General features: G+C 45.2%; 1 protein-coding gene across 1 annotated transcript in view; it reads right to left on the bottom strand.

Annotated features, from left to right (window-relative positions):
* Window positions 1-16,533, bottom strand: part of col27a1a (collagen, type XXVII, alpha 1a) — a gene marked incomplete at both ends in the record, with an annotated part of 366,083 nt that overhangs the window by 311,368 nt on the left and 38,182 nt on the right. The window contains 2 exons of the mRNA XM_084160593.1: window positions 1,415-1,468; window positions 14,932-16,427. Coding sequence (XP_084016719.1) covers window positions 1,415-1,468; window positions 14,932-16,427 — 1,550 coding nt within the window. The remainder of the gene's footprint in view (window positions 1-1,414; window positions 1,469-14,931; window positions 16,428-16,533) is intronic.

Here is a 16,533-nt window from a genome sequence, read left to right as displayed (position 1 = left end):
TGGGATTTGCAAGAGATGCAAAATGAATCAGAGGAGGAGAGACAAGCAGCTGTCTTCACAGTGGCTGAGGTGAGTGTGACCTATATATATAGCTAGTTCTGGATGCCCCAATTAAGTGATTGTGTTTGTTAAGGTCTCTGGTGTGGCCCATTGGTAGATTGGCATTATACATCATTGACTTGTTTTCCAAACAGTTAAATATGTTGGTATTACCACAGGGTCAACTACTATTTATCCCGGTCTCTGTATCTATTTCAATCTCTCTCTCTCTCTTTGTCGGTCTTTATTCATCTCTCTGTTTTTATACCCCCACCCCTTCTCTCTTTCTGCACCCCCATCTCACTCTTTCATGTTTTTCACATGAGCGAGAGCAGAGTAAATCCTTTATATGATAACAGAAGGTCTCTGATGTGGCTCCTTGGTAGATTGGCATTATACATAATTGTAACTTATCCAAAATAGTAAAATATGTTGGTATTACCACAAGATCAACTAGTCTCTCTCTCTCTCTCTCTCTCTCTCTCTCTCTCTCTCTCTCTCTCTCTCTCTCTCTCTCTCTCTCTCTCTCTCTCTCTCTCTCTCTCTCTCTCTCTCTCTCTCTCTCTCTCTCTCTCTCTCTCTCTCTCTCTCTCTCTCTCTCTCTCTCTCTCTCTCTCTCTCTCTCTCCCACATTCAGATTCCTCTGTGTTTAGAGGTTTTGTTAGGCATCCTGTCAGATGGTCTCTTTATGTGAGTTTTCCTGTTTAAGCCTGGGGGTTCGAGGTCAGCGCGCTCAGCCCTACATTTAATAGGGTCAATCTGACTGCAATGCATATGAAGGCTGCGGTGGTGAGCAGGGGGGAAGGTGGAACGGGAGGGGTTAGCTAGTCTATCATTGTAATTACAGAAAATGGTCTGTGACTGGATCTGTCTGCGTGGCTGGGGTGCACAGAGACAGAGAGTCTCTCTCTCTCTCCCCCTCTTTCTCTCTTGTGTAATGTGTCTGAGTAGCAGAGCCCCTTTATCTCCCTGGGGGGTGATTAGCGTGTGTTTGTTTGTACCTCTGCAGCAGTGGCAGCAACCGTCATAACAGACCACGTTAAACAGCCCTCAGCCGAGCTACACAGACACAAGACACTAATGCACACAGTAAGCTACGGAATATTGATTTGATTTGATTAGTCAACAGATCTTATTTGCTTGTATGACAAGTTCCATCACTACCCCCACAGAACTCTATTTCAGAGCAGAGTTGAGATCTGGTATTTCTATGTTAGGTTAGCAGGCCTGGGGATGGAGGGGGGAGAGGTGAACAGGGGTAGAGGGGTAGAGGTGATGTATGAGGAGAGAGGTGATTGAGCTTGGCTAACAGAGAGGAGGAGACAGACAAGCAAACAAACAACACTGGGGACAGGGAGATGAAACAGAGGCTCACCTGAGGACCCCTCTTCCCTGGTGTGCCTGACTTCCCTGGTGGTCCTGGAGGGCCCTGTAAGGTGGGAGAAAAAAGCACACACACATTCTGTAAAAAAATATAAATAAAACTATAAATACTTTTACCCTGTTCTATATACCCTTATGCTTATTTAAGAGGGTTTTAAACTATATCAGTAGGGAATAACTCCCTTTAAGGTCTGGATTACACACACACACTACTGACACAGTGCCCAACAAGTTAAATCTGAATCTGGGTTGAATGGAGATTCATTAAAAAACACCTGTAATGTATCTACATCCCAAACTGGTACAGCTGATAAGAGGCCAGGCGGGTCACGTGTGTATGTGTGTGTACGTGTTGTGTGCATCTGTGTTTAGTGTATGTACAGGGGGCAGGAAACACTAAAAGCACCAGAACATTTCCTGCTTCACTCCCACTGTGTTTAGTTTATCAACCCAAGCCTGTGGTCATTTATTTTATTTTCATCATAAAAGAGGAAAAAGATAAGTGTAAAATAACAGAGGGTGACCACCACACTGCCTGATAACTTGCCAAAAACAGCATAAACCTCTAGCCATGTGTACTGTGTGTTTCTCCCGTTTGGTATCCACTGAACATCACCCATGTCTCCTACAGCTTAACTTTAATTAGGCTATAGACCAACTTGGCTCTAACCTGTGACTCCAGCGATAAAGGGTGGACTTCTGTAAGAGGACATCTCAGTTGGGAGGATTGTCCACTTAATTGTGGACATTGTGCCATTTAATTGTGTTGCAGGCGGCACTCAGGAGTGAAAATAGTCTTGCCTGGGCTCACTTCAAAGATGTCTGTGTTAGATCTCTTACTGGCAGTGCCTTAAAGGGCCCAGTCCTCAGCTTTCACACAGAGGAGTGACTGGAGATGCAGAGTGCTCCAACAGGGCTCCCAATCACTGCTCTATTGTGTGACTGATTGGGGGAAATTGGCCTCTTAAAAAGCAGCAAGTGCCATGAACTCTTAGAAAAAAAGGTTCCAAAAGGGTTCTTTGGCTGTCCCCATAGGAGAACACTATGAATAACTATTTTTGGTTCCAGGTAGAACCCTTAAAGTAAAGTGCGAAAATAGACGGCCCTAGCTAGCAACAAGACAGTACTAGACAACAACAGATTAAGACAAACATTATACTTTTCACTCCAGGAGTCCTCTAGCTATAGATTGAAGCACGTGGAACACAAAAGGGTTCTACCCTGGAACCAAAAGGGTTCTACCTGGAACCAAAAAGGGTTCTTGAAAGGGTTCTCCTATGGGAACAGCCGAAGGACCCTTTCAGGTTCTAGATAGCTTTTTATATAAAAGTGCGGATGACGGCCTATTGTAGAGGCCTGAATGAATGGCATGCTTTTCCGCTCACTATTATGTGTTGTGTCTGTAAGTGTCAATAAGTGTGTGTGTGTGTGTGTGTTTGTCTGAGTGTGTGTATGTGCGTAAGTTGGTGTGGGTGTGTTTGTTTATACTGAACCGCTCTGCATGTTGAAATGGTAACAGGCTCACAGTGAGAGCTTTCTCTGGGCCCCCCAGTGTGCTACGTGGCATACAGCGACCCTCCCCACTCATACAGAAAGAAATGATCCCATTGAGGAGTGCACACATAGCTTGGAGAAGACAGGGCAGAGAGGTGGCACATAGTTACGGGGGCACAGGAGGTGTTTATGAGAGAGAGAGAGAGAGAGAGAGAGAGAGAGAGAGAGAGAGAGAGAGAGAGAGAGAGAGAGAGAGAGAGAGAGAGAGAGAGAGAGAGAGAGAGAGAGATTCTTTTGAAACTTCTGAGTGTAATGTTTACTGTTAATATTTATTGTTTATTTCACTTTTGTTTACTATCTACTTCACTTGCTTTGGCAATGTTAACACACGTTTCCCATGCCAATAAAGCCCTTAAATTGAATTGAATTGAATTGAGAAAGAGAGAGAGAGAGAGAGAGAGACTTGTCTTTCTTTAATGACACATTCTTATTTCATTAAAACCTCACCTCCCCCATTAAAATAAAATAAAACAAATTACCAATATCCCCTGTACTGAATACTCACCTTGCACCCTACCCCACGATACAAAAACAACACCACACATCACAATAACCCAAACCTCACCACTTCTACAACCGTATATCCAGACCATCTTCCCCAGCTATACAGACAGCCCCCCCAACACACCATATCTCTTGAAACATCTCCACACTTTTTATCATTTTATAGAACTCAAATTCTACCCTAAGGCGCGCAGAGACCATCCCATTAAATAATAGTAAAGGGTCTGTTATCCCCCCACCTTTGACCCTGTTTGTCCTTGTTAGCCAAATAGCCAACTTTGCCTGAGCAAACAGAAAATTCAACACCACACATTTGGCCTTTTCCTTATTTTAATACCTGTACCCCATTATAAACATCCCAACAGTAAACTCCACCCCCAACCTCTCACACAGACATTAAAGGCATTAACCTGGCGCACACAGAAAACACATGAATCACAGTTTCACTCATGACACAGAAAGGACACCCCTGTCCGACTCCCGGTTCGACCCGTGTCAACCAGCTGTTAGTGGCCAGGGCTCCATGTAGAACCCTCCACTGGAGGTCCCCTGACCTCTTTGGCACTGGGAGTTTGTAGAGCCCCCTCCATCTAAAACCTACCATACTCTCCACCCAACATACCCCCTGCCACTGATGTGCCTTCACTCCTGTTAGGCTCCTAATGTTCCTCACCTTAATACAGAGGTTGTATAGGGCTTTACCTCCCACCCCTTCAAACTCCCCCAGGCTCGGAGTGTTAAAATCTAACAAGTCCTCCAGACCCCCTTGCCAGTCCCCAGTCTCTGCCGTCACCTGCAGTGGCGGAAACATTGGTGGCCCCCCCCCATTTGGCCGCTCAAACACCCCCCTTACCGACTCAGACAGTGCCTCCTGGACTTCCTCCAGGAATCTCTCCAGCAGCCTAAGAGATGTTAGTCCTGTTTGTTGTGCTAGGACTTCTGGGGTTTTCCACCTCTCCTCCCCCAGCAGTCGCAGGTCACCCAGCCATAGTAATCCCGCTGCCATCAGTCGCCTCTGCAGGGTGGCCGACTGAACCGATCTCAAAAGGATGGCTGGGTTGTGGAAGATAGGCTCCTCCCACACCCACAGCCCAGGCTCCACACCTCCTTCTCGTGTGGGCCTTAGTAGGTGCCAGGCCCTCAGAACCGCAGAGTAAAAATCAGAGAGACCTGCTGTACTCAGCCCCTCCAGCTTCATGAGGAATAGCTGCCGGTCCAACCCTTATCCGCCAGCTCTCCTCAGCAGCACGCATGCTGGTTCCCACCATCTGACATCAGTATGGTACAGCAGTCTCTGCGCCGCCTTTAGTTGGAATGCAGCCACCCTGCTCTCCATTTCCACCAGGCCCTGTCCTCCTTCATTTACGGACATATACAACACTGCCGCCCTCAGCCAGTAATGGCCCGACCAGAAAAAATCCACCAGCTTGCGTTGAAGGTCTGCGAGCAGACCGGCGGGGGTGTTGAGGACAGCTGGGCATTATGGAAGAGTGGCCAGAAAAAAAGCCATTGCTTAAAGAAAAAAATAAGCAAACACGTTTGGTGTTCACCAAAAGGCATGTGGGAGACTCCCCAAACATATGGAAGAAGGTAAAATTGAGCTTTTTGGCCATCAAGGAAAACGCTATGTCTGGCGCAAACACAACACCTCTCATCACCCCGAGAACACCATCCCCACAGTGAAGCATGGTGGTGGCAGCATCATGCTGTGGGGATGTGTTTCATCGGCAGGGACTGGGAAACTGGTCAGAATTGAAGGAATGATGGATGGCGCTAAATACAGGGAAATTCTTGAGGGAAATCTGTTTCAGTCTTCCAGAGATTTGAGACTGGGATGGCGGTTCACCTTCCAGCAGGACAATGACCCTAAGCATACTGCTAAAGCAACACTCGAGTGATTTAAGGGGAAACATTTAAATGTCTTGGAATGGCCTAGTCAAAGCCCAGACCTCAATCCAGTTGAAAATCTGTGGTATGACTTAACGATTGCTGTACACCAGTGGAACCCATCCAACTTGAAGGAGCTGGAGTAGTTTTGCCTTGAAGAATGGGCAAAAATCCCAGTATTTGTCTCATTTCTTGTTTGTTTCAAGTGGTAGGCATGTTGTGTAAATCAAATGATACAAACACCACAAAAATCATTTTTAATTCCAGGTTGTAAGGACACAAAATAGGAAGAATGCCAAGGGTTGTGAATATATATATATATATATATATATATATATATATATACAGTGGGGAAAAAAAGTATTTAGTCAGCCACCAATTGTGCAAGTTCTTCCACTTAAAAAGATGAGAGAGGCCTGTAATTTTCATTATAGGTACACGTCAACTATGACAGACAAAATGAGATTTTTTTTCACATTGTAGGATTTTTTATGAATTTATTTGCAAATTATGGTGGAAAATAAGTATTTGGTCAATAACAAAAGTTTCTCAATACTTTGTTATATACCCTTTGTTGGCAATGACACAGGTCAAACGTTTTCTGTAAGTCTTCACAAGGTTTTCACACACTGTTGCTGGTATTTTGGCCCATTCCTCTATGCAGATCTCCTCTAGAGCAGTGATGTTTTGGGGCTGTCGCTGGGCAACACGGACTTTCAACTCCCTCCAAATATTTTCTATGGGGTTGAGATCTGGAGACTGGCTAGGCCACTCCAGGACCTTGAAATGCTTCTTACGAAGCCACTCCTTCGTTGCCCGGGCGGTGTGTTTGGGATCATTGTCATGCTGAAAGACCCAGCCACGTTTCATCTTCAATGCCCTTGCTGATGGAAGGAGGTTTTCACTCAAAATCTCACGATACATGGCCCCATTCATTCTTTCCTTTACACGGATCAGTCATCCTGGTCCCTTTGCAGAAAAACAGCCCCAAAGCATGATGTTTCCACCCCCATGCTTCACAGTAGGTATGGTGTTCTTTGGATGCAACTCAGCATTCTTTGTCCTCCAAACACGAAGAGTTGAGTTTTTACCAAAAAGTTATATTTTGGTGTCATCTGACCATATGACATTCTCCCAATCCTCTTCTGGATCATCCAAATGCACTCTAGCAAACTTCAGACGGGCCTGGACATGTACTGGCTTGAGCAGGGGGACACGTCTAGCACTGCAGGATTTGAGTCCCTGGCGGCGTAGTTTGTTACTGATGGTAGGCTTTGTTACTTTGGTCCCAGCTCTCTGCAGGTCATTCACTAGGTCCCCCCGTGTGGTTATGGGATTTTTGCTCACCGTTCTTGTGATCATGTGTTACTAATGGTTTTCTTTGAGACTGTGGTCCCAGCTCTCTTCAGGTCTTTGACCAGGTCCTGCCATGTAGTTCTGGGCTGATCCCTCACCTTCCTCATGATCATTGATGCCCCACGAGGTGAGATCTTGCATGGAGCCCCAGACCGAGGATGATTGACCGTCATCTTGAACTTCTTTCATTTTCTAATAATTGCGCCAACAGTTGTTGCCTTCTCACCAAGCTGCTTGCCTATTGTCCTGTAGCCCATCCCAGCCTTGTGCAGGTCTACAATTTTATCCCTGATGTCCTTACACAGCTCTCTGGTCTTGGCCATTGTGGAGAGGTTGGAGTCTGTTTGATTGAGTGTGTGGACAGGTGCATTTTATACAGGTAACGAGTTCAAACAGGTGCAGTTAATACAGGTAATGAGTGGAGAACAGGAGGGCTTCTTAAAGAAAAACTAACAGGTCTGTCAGCTGGAATTCTTACTGGTTGGTAGGTGATCAAATACTTATGTCATGCAATAAAATGCAAATTAATTACTTAAAAATCATACAATTTGATTTTCTGGATTTTTTAGATTCCGTCTCTCACGGTTGAAGTGTAGCTATGATAAAAATTATAGACCTCTACATGCTTTGTAAGTAGGAAAACCTGCAAAATCGGCAGTGTATCAAATACTTGTTCTCCCCACATATAAATAACATTCTATTGGTAGCAAGAATTTCATATAATAATTTGAAAAATTCTAAGTTTTGGATCTGGCGTCGTTTTGTGTATCATTTCATAAACACTATGCCATGGAATCTGTACGTCAAAAATCTCTTCCCAACTATTTTGCAATCTATATGGGACGGCTGTCAATCATTTGGTCCTTAAATGAAACTGGTATACTTTTTTATTTATTACAATTTTCTTTAACCAATTATGTTCTTTAATGCAGGGCCGACAGACAAGTTCCTTAATTTTTCCCCCTTCCACTTTCCTCTTCCATTTTTGCGGTAATGCTGCAATTATTTGGTTGTAATTTTGGTAGAGCAGACATTTCCATATGTTTTTGTTAGCTGCATGTGCGACATAACTCCACCAGTCCTACCGATGATATCATTTACAAAGATTATACCTTTTTTAAACATTTTTTCAAAAAAAACTTTTTTTTATCAGTTAGTATATTTGAGTTTAACCACAATATTTGTTGCATTATTTGTTCTGTCGTTTCTGGAGGATTAAATTGAAATTGCAATCAACTTTCTATGGCTTGTTTTAGAAATATTGATATTTGGAAGATGATTTCCTTTTCAAATAACTGAAAGTGAGAGGTTGTAATCTGAATAAAGGGACAAAGGCCATTCTTGAACATTGAGTGAGACAATCTTACTAATTTGCTAGAGAACCAGTTCGGATTTAAGTATAACTTTTGTATGACTGAAGCTTTTAGTGATAGGTCTAATGCTTTAATATTTAATAATTTCTGTCCTCCGAATTCATATTCATTATATAAATAGGCCTGTTTAATTTTGTCTGGCTTGCCGTTCCAAATAAAATGGAATATTTTTTTCTCATATAATTAAAAAAAAACTGTTTGCTAGATGTAGGCAAGACCATAAGCAAACAGGTAAACTGGGATAATAGTAAAGAGTTAATCAGGGTGATTTTTCGACAAATTGACAGGTATTTTCCTTTCCATGGTAGCAAGATCTTATCTATTTTTGCTAACTTTCTATTAAAATTAATTTTCAGTATTACTTTAGTGCCTGGTTGCAAACAGGTAGCATTGTTTTGGAATACTTTATTATGTACAGGCTTAATTATTTTCACTCTGTCAATTAGGTTAGTATTGTGGAGTAACTTCAATGTTGTTGATCCATCCTCTTATTACAGCCATGAAACTCTGCAACTGTTTCAAAGTCTCCATTGGCCTCATGGTGAAATCCCTGAGCAGTTTCCTTCTTCTCCGGCAACTGAGTTAGGAAGGACGCGTGTATCTTTGTATTGACTGGGTGTATTGATACACCATCCAAAGTGTAATTAATAACTTCACCATGTTCAAAGGGATATTCAATGTCTGCTCTTTTTTCATCCATCTACCAATAGATGCCCTTCTTTACGAGGCACTGGAAAACCTTGCTAGTCTTTGTGGTTGAATCTGTGTTCGAAATTCACTTCTTGACTGAGGGACCTTACAGATAATTATATGTGTGGGATACAGAGATGTGGTAGTTATTCGAAAATCATATTAAACACTATTATTGCACCCAGAGTCCATGCAACCTATTATGTGACTTGTTAAGCACATTTTTACTCCTGAACTTATTTAGGCTTGCCATAACAAAGGGGTTGAATAGTTAATAATATATATTATTATTATTATTATTATAATTATAATTATTCTTTTTAAGTATATTTAATCCATTTTAAATTCAGGCTGTAACACAACAAAATGTGAAAAAGGTCAAGGGGTGTGAATACTTTCTGAAGGCACTGTATAGGATGAGCCATGACTAGAATACATTATATATACTGAACAAAAATATAAATGCAACATGCAACAATTTCAACGATTTTACTGAGTTAAAGTTCATATAAGGAAAGCAGTCAATTGAAATAAATAAATTAGGCCCTAAACTATGGATTTCACATGACTGGGCAGGGGCGCAACCAAAGGGTATACTCCTCAGTTTCATCAGCTGTCCGGGTGGCTGGTCTCAGATGATCCCGCATGTGAAGAAGCTGGATGTGGAAGTCATGGGCTGGAGTGATTACACGTGGGCTGCGGTTGTGAGGCCGGTTGGACGTTCTGGCAAATTTTCTAAAATGACGTTGGGGGAGGCTTATGGTAGAGAAATTAACATTAGATTCTCTGGCAACAGCTCTGGTGGACATTTCTGCAGGCAGCATACCAATTGCATGCTTCCTCAAAAGCTGAGACATCTGTGGCATTGTGTTGTGTGACAAAACTGCACATTTTAAAGTGACCTTTTATTGTCCCCAGCGCAAGGTGCACCTGTGTAATGATCATGCTGTTTAATGAGCTTCTTGATATGCCACACCTGTCTGCTGGATGGATTATCTTGGCAAAGGCCAAATGCTCACTAACAGGGATGTAAACAAATTTGTGCACAACATTTTAGAGAAATAAGCTTTTTGTGCATATGGATCATTTTTGGGATATTTTATTTCAGCTCATGAAACATGGGACCAAAATGTTACATGTTGCGTTCATATTTTTGTTCAGTATACATATAAAGTGGGTAAGACAGTATGTACCTGATGAAGACAGCTTTGCTGTCGAAACGTTGGTTATAAAATTATTGCATCTGAGCTCCTAGAGTGTGCAGCTCTCCATTACTCCATTATTTTCAAGTGTTCTACTCCACTAGCCAGCACCTCGCCTAAACAGGTGTGCATTTATTTCGCCTTCAGATAAAACAATATGTAAACATTATTAAAGTAACCAGTGTTCAATGACTATGTACATAGGGCAGCAGCCTCTAAGGTGCAGGGTAAAGTATCGGATGGTAGCCAGCTAGTGACAGTGTCTAAGGCTAGTGATGACTGTTTAACAGTCTGATGGCCTGGAGATAGAAGCTGTTTTTCAGTCTCTCGGTCCCAGCTTTGATGCACCTGTACTGTCTCCACCTTCTAGATGGTAGTGGGATGAACAGGCCATGGCTTGGGTTGCTGAGGTCTTTGATGACTTTCTTGGCCTTCCTGTTACATCGGGTGCTGTAGATGTCCTGGATGGCAGGAGAGCCCTGCAGTTGCAGGCGGTGCAGTTGCCGTAACCAGGCGGTGATACAGCCCGACAGAATGCTCTCGATAGTGCATCTGTAGAAGTTTGTGAGGGTTTTAGGGTTCAAGACACATTTCTTCAGCTTCCTGAGGTTGAAGGGGCACTGTTGCGTCCTCAGTGATGTGTATGCCAAGGAACTTGAAGCTTTTGACTCTGTCAACGTGTAATGACAGAGAGCTCAGGTCTAGCCATCAGCACACATGTCAATTAACCAGCCCTGCAGAGAGCACTCTGCAAATGTGGCCCCTCAAATTACAGAGCCACTTCAATGGCTGGAGTACAGTGTGACACGTAGCACACCCACAGTCACATCAAAACAATGTCTGAAAGAGCCCACACAGCAACAATACAGGGGCAAAGAGAGAAAAAATAAAAATAACTGAAGAGAGGGGATTGATTCATCTAGCGTATTTATTTTCTGAATGTAAAAATAGCTAATTTACCTTCTCAAATGTATTAAGTATTTCCTCAGTTAGAGGATCTATAAGTAGGACCTGGTGTTTCCCCTGGTATTGTCACTGGAGATTCCCTCCTCAGCTATCTGAGCCATTCCAGTGGAATTCTAGAGGTGTGTCATCCATGTGTCATCCATGGAAACACTGAAATGGATCCTGGTGCTGTCGCTAGTTGTGGAAAAGCCTTTGACTAGCCTGCCTGCCTGCAGTGGGAAACTGAATGGTGAAGTGTTTAATGCTTGACCTGACCTTTGGTAAGTACAGCGGCACGTCCCTAAATCGCCCTATGTAACAGAGGATTCTGGTGCAGAGATGGAAAGGCGTCAGCGCTAGCACGCTGGCCCCAGGCTTGGGGGCGCAGGGGGGTTAGAGGAGATTTTTGGGGGTTAGGGATTTCTAACCTGCATGTGGAGAATGAGGAAGTGGCACATTATTTTGCAAAGACATGAGGGGCAGAAGACTGTGTCTACATCAAATCCCTTCTGGTATCCCTTCTGGTATAAACACGGAAGCAGTGGACCTGCTGCTACTTTGCTGCTACTGCTATTCTACTTGCTATTCTACTTGCAAGCAACTTTTTTTGTGCTTTTATTTCGACATCTGCTACACACAATTATATCTCTGTCCAGTTTTGAGGAGCGTCTGTGCGAGGAGGTGAGACGATATGATAACCTCTACAATCCTTTGATGCAGTTGTATTTGGACAAGAACACAAAAGATAACAGCTGGAGGGATATCACAAAATGTCAGCACCAATAGCGATATGAAAGAAAAATGGAGAAAGATTCAGAACCGGTATGTTCGCAATTTGAAAAATGTGAAAGAGACGAGGGTTGCTCTGTGTGTCCCACCGATTGTCCGACAAATGGGTTGGCTTCGTATTTATGTAAAACATCGTCGGACAGACACCCATTTAGTGCCTTCGGAAAGTTTTCAGAACCCTTGACTTTTTCCACATTTTGTTACGTTACAGCTTATTCTAAAATGGAATAAATAAATTCCCGAAACTAACTGCAACTCTTTGTTAAGTGTTGCAGTTATTTCAGTTGCCGTAGTAGCTGACGTATATAGTGTTGAGTCATCTGCATACATAGACACACTGGCTTTACTCAAAGCCAGTGGCATGTCGTTAGTAAAGATGGAATAAAGCAAGGGGCCTAGACAGCTGCCCTGGGGAATTACTGATTCTACCTGGATTAAGTTTGAGAGGCTTCTATTAAAGAACACCCTCCGTGTTCTGTTAGACAAGTAACTCTTTATCCACATTATAGCAGGGGGTGTAAAGCCATAACACATACGTTTTTCCAGCAGCAGACTATGATTGATAACGTCAACAGAAGTTACACCCATTGAGCTGCAATAATCACGTAGCCAGTTGTGAAGAGCAAGAATCCTGCTAAAGCGTTCAATGCCACGATTCAGAGAGGGCACAGGGCCAGATATGATGGGTTTTTTGTTAGTGTCTGGCAGAGAGTCAATCAGCTCTTTAAAATCCAGTTTCAACTGTTCAGAGCTGCCCTTCATAATGTCATTAAAACCCACATGGACCGCTATAGAATTAATTTCCATGTCCTGACGTAGTACATTCGGGAGCAGCTTAGTAATGTAATTTACTCGAGCTCCGGGATAGGACATCGTTTTTGCACCAGGAACGGTCACATTACTTACCATGGAGCTGCTCAAAATCACAGCTGGCGAGAAGGACGAGTAAATCCGCCCACTCCCACACTTCACATGATGCAGGCCTGTGACAGATGGAGAAGCCCCACTCGATCTAGAGCAGGGACTGAAGATTGCCGACGTCGACTTCGAAATTGTAGTAGTAGGCACTGCGGCCGCAGACACCCCCACCGACGAAGGTGCAGGAAGATCAGGCTCCAGGACGGCGAAACTACAGAGGAAGAGAACGTATGTGTTTTCCAAACCACACTCCAACATTTACTGTAGGGTGATGGCAGCATCCTGGAAAGACACTCTACCAGCTGGTGTGAGGAAGTATTCCTTGAAGTTGTTGGGCACGTCTAAATTGCTGGCCAGGTCGCAGTTGTAAATGAGAACTTGTTCTCAACTGGCTTACCTGGTTAAATAAAGGTGAAATAAAAAATTTGTATAAAAAAATATAGCAACTCTGGTTGCCCTGTCTGCCAACATGTTCCTTGGGTCCAGGAAGCTGGTGTCCTCTTGTACCACCTGCCTTCACTCTCCTGAACGCAGGTCCCCAATGGGTGTGGAGTGGTCAACAAACGTGGGGTGGGTGTACCGTGTTGATGACTCTGTGTTGTCAGTGTCTGTGATGCAAAGGTTGTTGTGGAGGTCCACGCAGGCCTTCACAATGGTCTCAGCTTTCTCTAGGGCAACCTCAAGGGCTCGTCCCAGGATCCTCCATCTTGCAGCAAGGAATCCAAAGCAGTTCTCTAAAATTATTCTGGCTCTTGAGTGGCGGTAGTTGTAGATCTTCTTGGCATCATCAAGGCCTGAAGAACCCTTGAATAAAATAAGCATTTCCATTAGTATTGAACAGGAACATGAAGGCTATCAAATGTGTACTGTAACAACTGTGTAGCCTATGCTTTGGACATAGGCCCCCAACCTCTTATTGGGATGCCAGATCACTTTTATGTGAGACATATAATTACTTCTATATTGGTATAATAATCACATGCATTTAGTGTGTCTTACCTGGATATGGTCGCATCAGGTTTACCCTAAGAGGGAATAAATTCTCTCCCACGAAGACAAAACTCTCTGCCGATCAACAAAATCCTCCTTCAGGACATGCCAGATAGCTTGGCACACTTCCGTGACGAAGGCACAAACTGTCGAGATTCCTAGCTTATAACTTGCAGCGATACAAAAAACAAAGAGTCACAGCCAGCCTTTCTGCAGCATGTAAGGGCAAGCTGTGAGTTCTCTTGTGTGAGATGTGAGGGGCAAGTCGTCAAATCTGGCAATCTACATTCGAAAGTATTAAAAATGTATTTCCTCGTCAATGATTTGCATAGGTTGGACAAGAGACATGTATTATTAAAATGTAATCGCTAGCTACAGTAAAAGATTGCCTCGAACCCTTTTGCATTTCACTTCAAACAAGGACACTGACATGCTTTGTACTCTGTATGTACCAATAGATATACATTTGATGTTCTTGTGTTTTGAAAAGCAGAAGAGGACAGTAAAGACAAATGCTCTGAGAAAAAGGAGAGAAATTTGAACAAAGCAACTTTGTGAACCCTGTCCACAATGTTCTCTCTCTCTCTCTCTCTCTCTCTCTCTCTCTCTCTCTCTCTCTCTCTCTCTCTCTCTCTCTCTCTCTCTCTCTCGCTCTCTCTCTTTTCTCTTCAGTCATCCTCCTTTCTCCCCCCACCTCTACTTTCCAATGTAGTAATCTGGTCATATATACACTGAAGGGTTCTCTGATCACAGACCCAGCCCTCATGTCCTCCTCCCCCTCTCCATTGAAAAGGGGGGAACTCTCTCTACTTGGGCTGGCAGAGCTTTGATGAGGCTGTCCCCCCCCCCCCCCCCCCCCCCCCCTATTCCCTCAGCGGAACCGTCACTGAGCCTCGATGATTGTTCCCAGTGAGGCTGGTTGGAGGGGTAGAGGTCTGTAATCAGACTGGAATAGAGTCTGGGAGAGGGGTAGTAGGATGAGGGAGAGGGGGCTCACATATGCTCCACTTTCACCACTCCAGAGAGTTAAATAACTCAACCTGCCACACACCTCCACCTCGCACATAAACACTCACGCACACACATATGTACACTGCTTTCTTGCACTAATTACAATCTCTTATGCACCCCCCCCCCCCCCCCGCATACACACAGAACTCTTGAGTAGAATTTGATCCCATCCATACACATTCCACCCCCTGACACCCACCCCAACCCAACCAACACACAAATACGTTGACAGTATGCATAACATTAAGACTTGACACAGTCGGTAGAAGAGAGTATTAAGAGGCTCTTACCACAAGGCCTGGTTCACCCTTTAGCCCTTGGGGTCCTGGCAATAGTAGAGAAAAATGGGTCGGTTCCACATCGTACGTCTGCAACCAGCCCGTGGTGGGGAGGGTAAAGGGGGCATAGGTGGGTTTGGTGGGCCGTTGGGTGACAAGTGCATTGGTGGCTTTGGATATCTTTGGATTGGCAGGTGCATTGGTGGCTTTGAATTGGCGAGTGGCTGTGACTTTATGCTGGGCTGTTGTCTTTTTGGCTGCTGTAGGCTGCGGTTTCTGTGGTGGTTTCTTTGGCCCGGGGCTGACTGCCCCATGGGCTAGAAGGGCAGAGTCTGGCTTCTTCTTGGTAGGCTTAGCGGCTGCAGTGACAGAGGGTTTCTTCTTTGCCTCAAGCCCCTCTGTGGTCTTCTTGGGGCTGCTGCCGCTGCGAGGGGTGGGCTTGGCAAGGATGGGCTTGGCATAGATGGGCTTGTCAGGGGTGGGCTTGACAGGGGTGGGCTTGAAATTGTCAGGCTTAACAGGGGTGGGCTTGACATTGGTGGGCTTGAAATGGGTGGGCTTGGGGGATTTCTGAGTGATGGTGGAGGTTTTGGGGGAGGAGGGAGGGGCGACTCCATTCCTGAGTGGTGCTGTAACGGTCTCTGTCTGATCCTTGGTCGGGAAGGCTAGCCCAGGCCGTGTCGTGAGCAGCATCACAGTACCGGGCAGGGGAGTGGTCCTATGGGTGGGCTTTAGCAGGATGGCCGGCAGCACATACCTAACAGCGGAGGCAGCTGCAGTGGCGCTCCTTGCCAGGTTCATGCCCATGGGCTTCCTGCTCAGCTCGGAGGGAGCTGGGGGGGTAAGCGGAGCCAGGCTGGCCGTGATGTTGGGGTCTCGGGTTAAGAGGGGCAGGAGGTGCGCTATGTTTGGCCTGTAGGTGTCAGCCTCCCTGCACTGTTTCTTAATGTACCTGCAGTAGTTGTGAGCTGCCTGGGAGGAGGGGATCAGGTCAAACTGGCAAATGGCACCCTCGAACTGCACCGAGCCCTGGCCCATCTTCCCGAGCAGGAAGGAACTCTCAGGGTCCAGGCCTTCTCTGTCTGCCGAAGTCAAGTCTGCGTGAACGCTCTGCTTTCCGCAGGCAGAGTACAGAGTCACCCTCCGCCCACGGATGTCCAGAGCCAGGTGGTGCCACTGGCCATCGTGGAGGTCGTAGTGGAATGGGACGGCGTTCTTGGGCCCTGTGTGGAGGACCAGCTGCCCTGGGGACAGCTGCAGGCCCAACAGGAGCCGGCCGCGGCCGGAGAGCACGTTGAAGAGGAAGGCGTTGTTGACACGGTGGGAACGCACACTCAGGAGAAGCGCCAGGTCGGGCCAGTAGGGCAGTGGTATGACTGAGCGGGCAGGGGCCTCCACACGCGCCTGCTGGGTGAGGAAGACCCCCGATCGGAACGGAATGATCCCCGGACGGATGGAACGTGACGGTTTCTCTCCCTTGAGCCCCAGCCTTTGGAGGATGTCCACATCTGCAAGAGAGCAGGACAGGGGTATGATCAGAGTGGCCACACAAACACACACAAACACACACACACACTGCATAGGTTGGGGCTGCTGACCAATTATGCTATTTTG

This window comes from Coregonus lavaretus (assembly GCF_964263955.1).
Source record: "Coregonus lavaretus genome assembly, chromosome: 4".
NCBI lineage: Eukaryota > Metazoa > Chordata > Actinopteri > Salmoniformes > Salmonidae > Coregonus > Coregonus lavaretus.
Note: the sequence above shows the minus strand (reverse complement) of the source record. Positions and strands in the feature narration are given on the sequence as shown.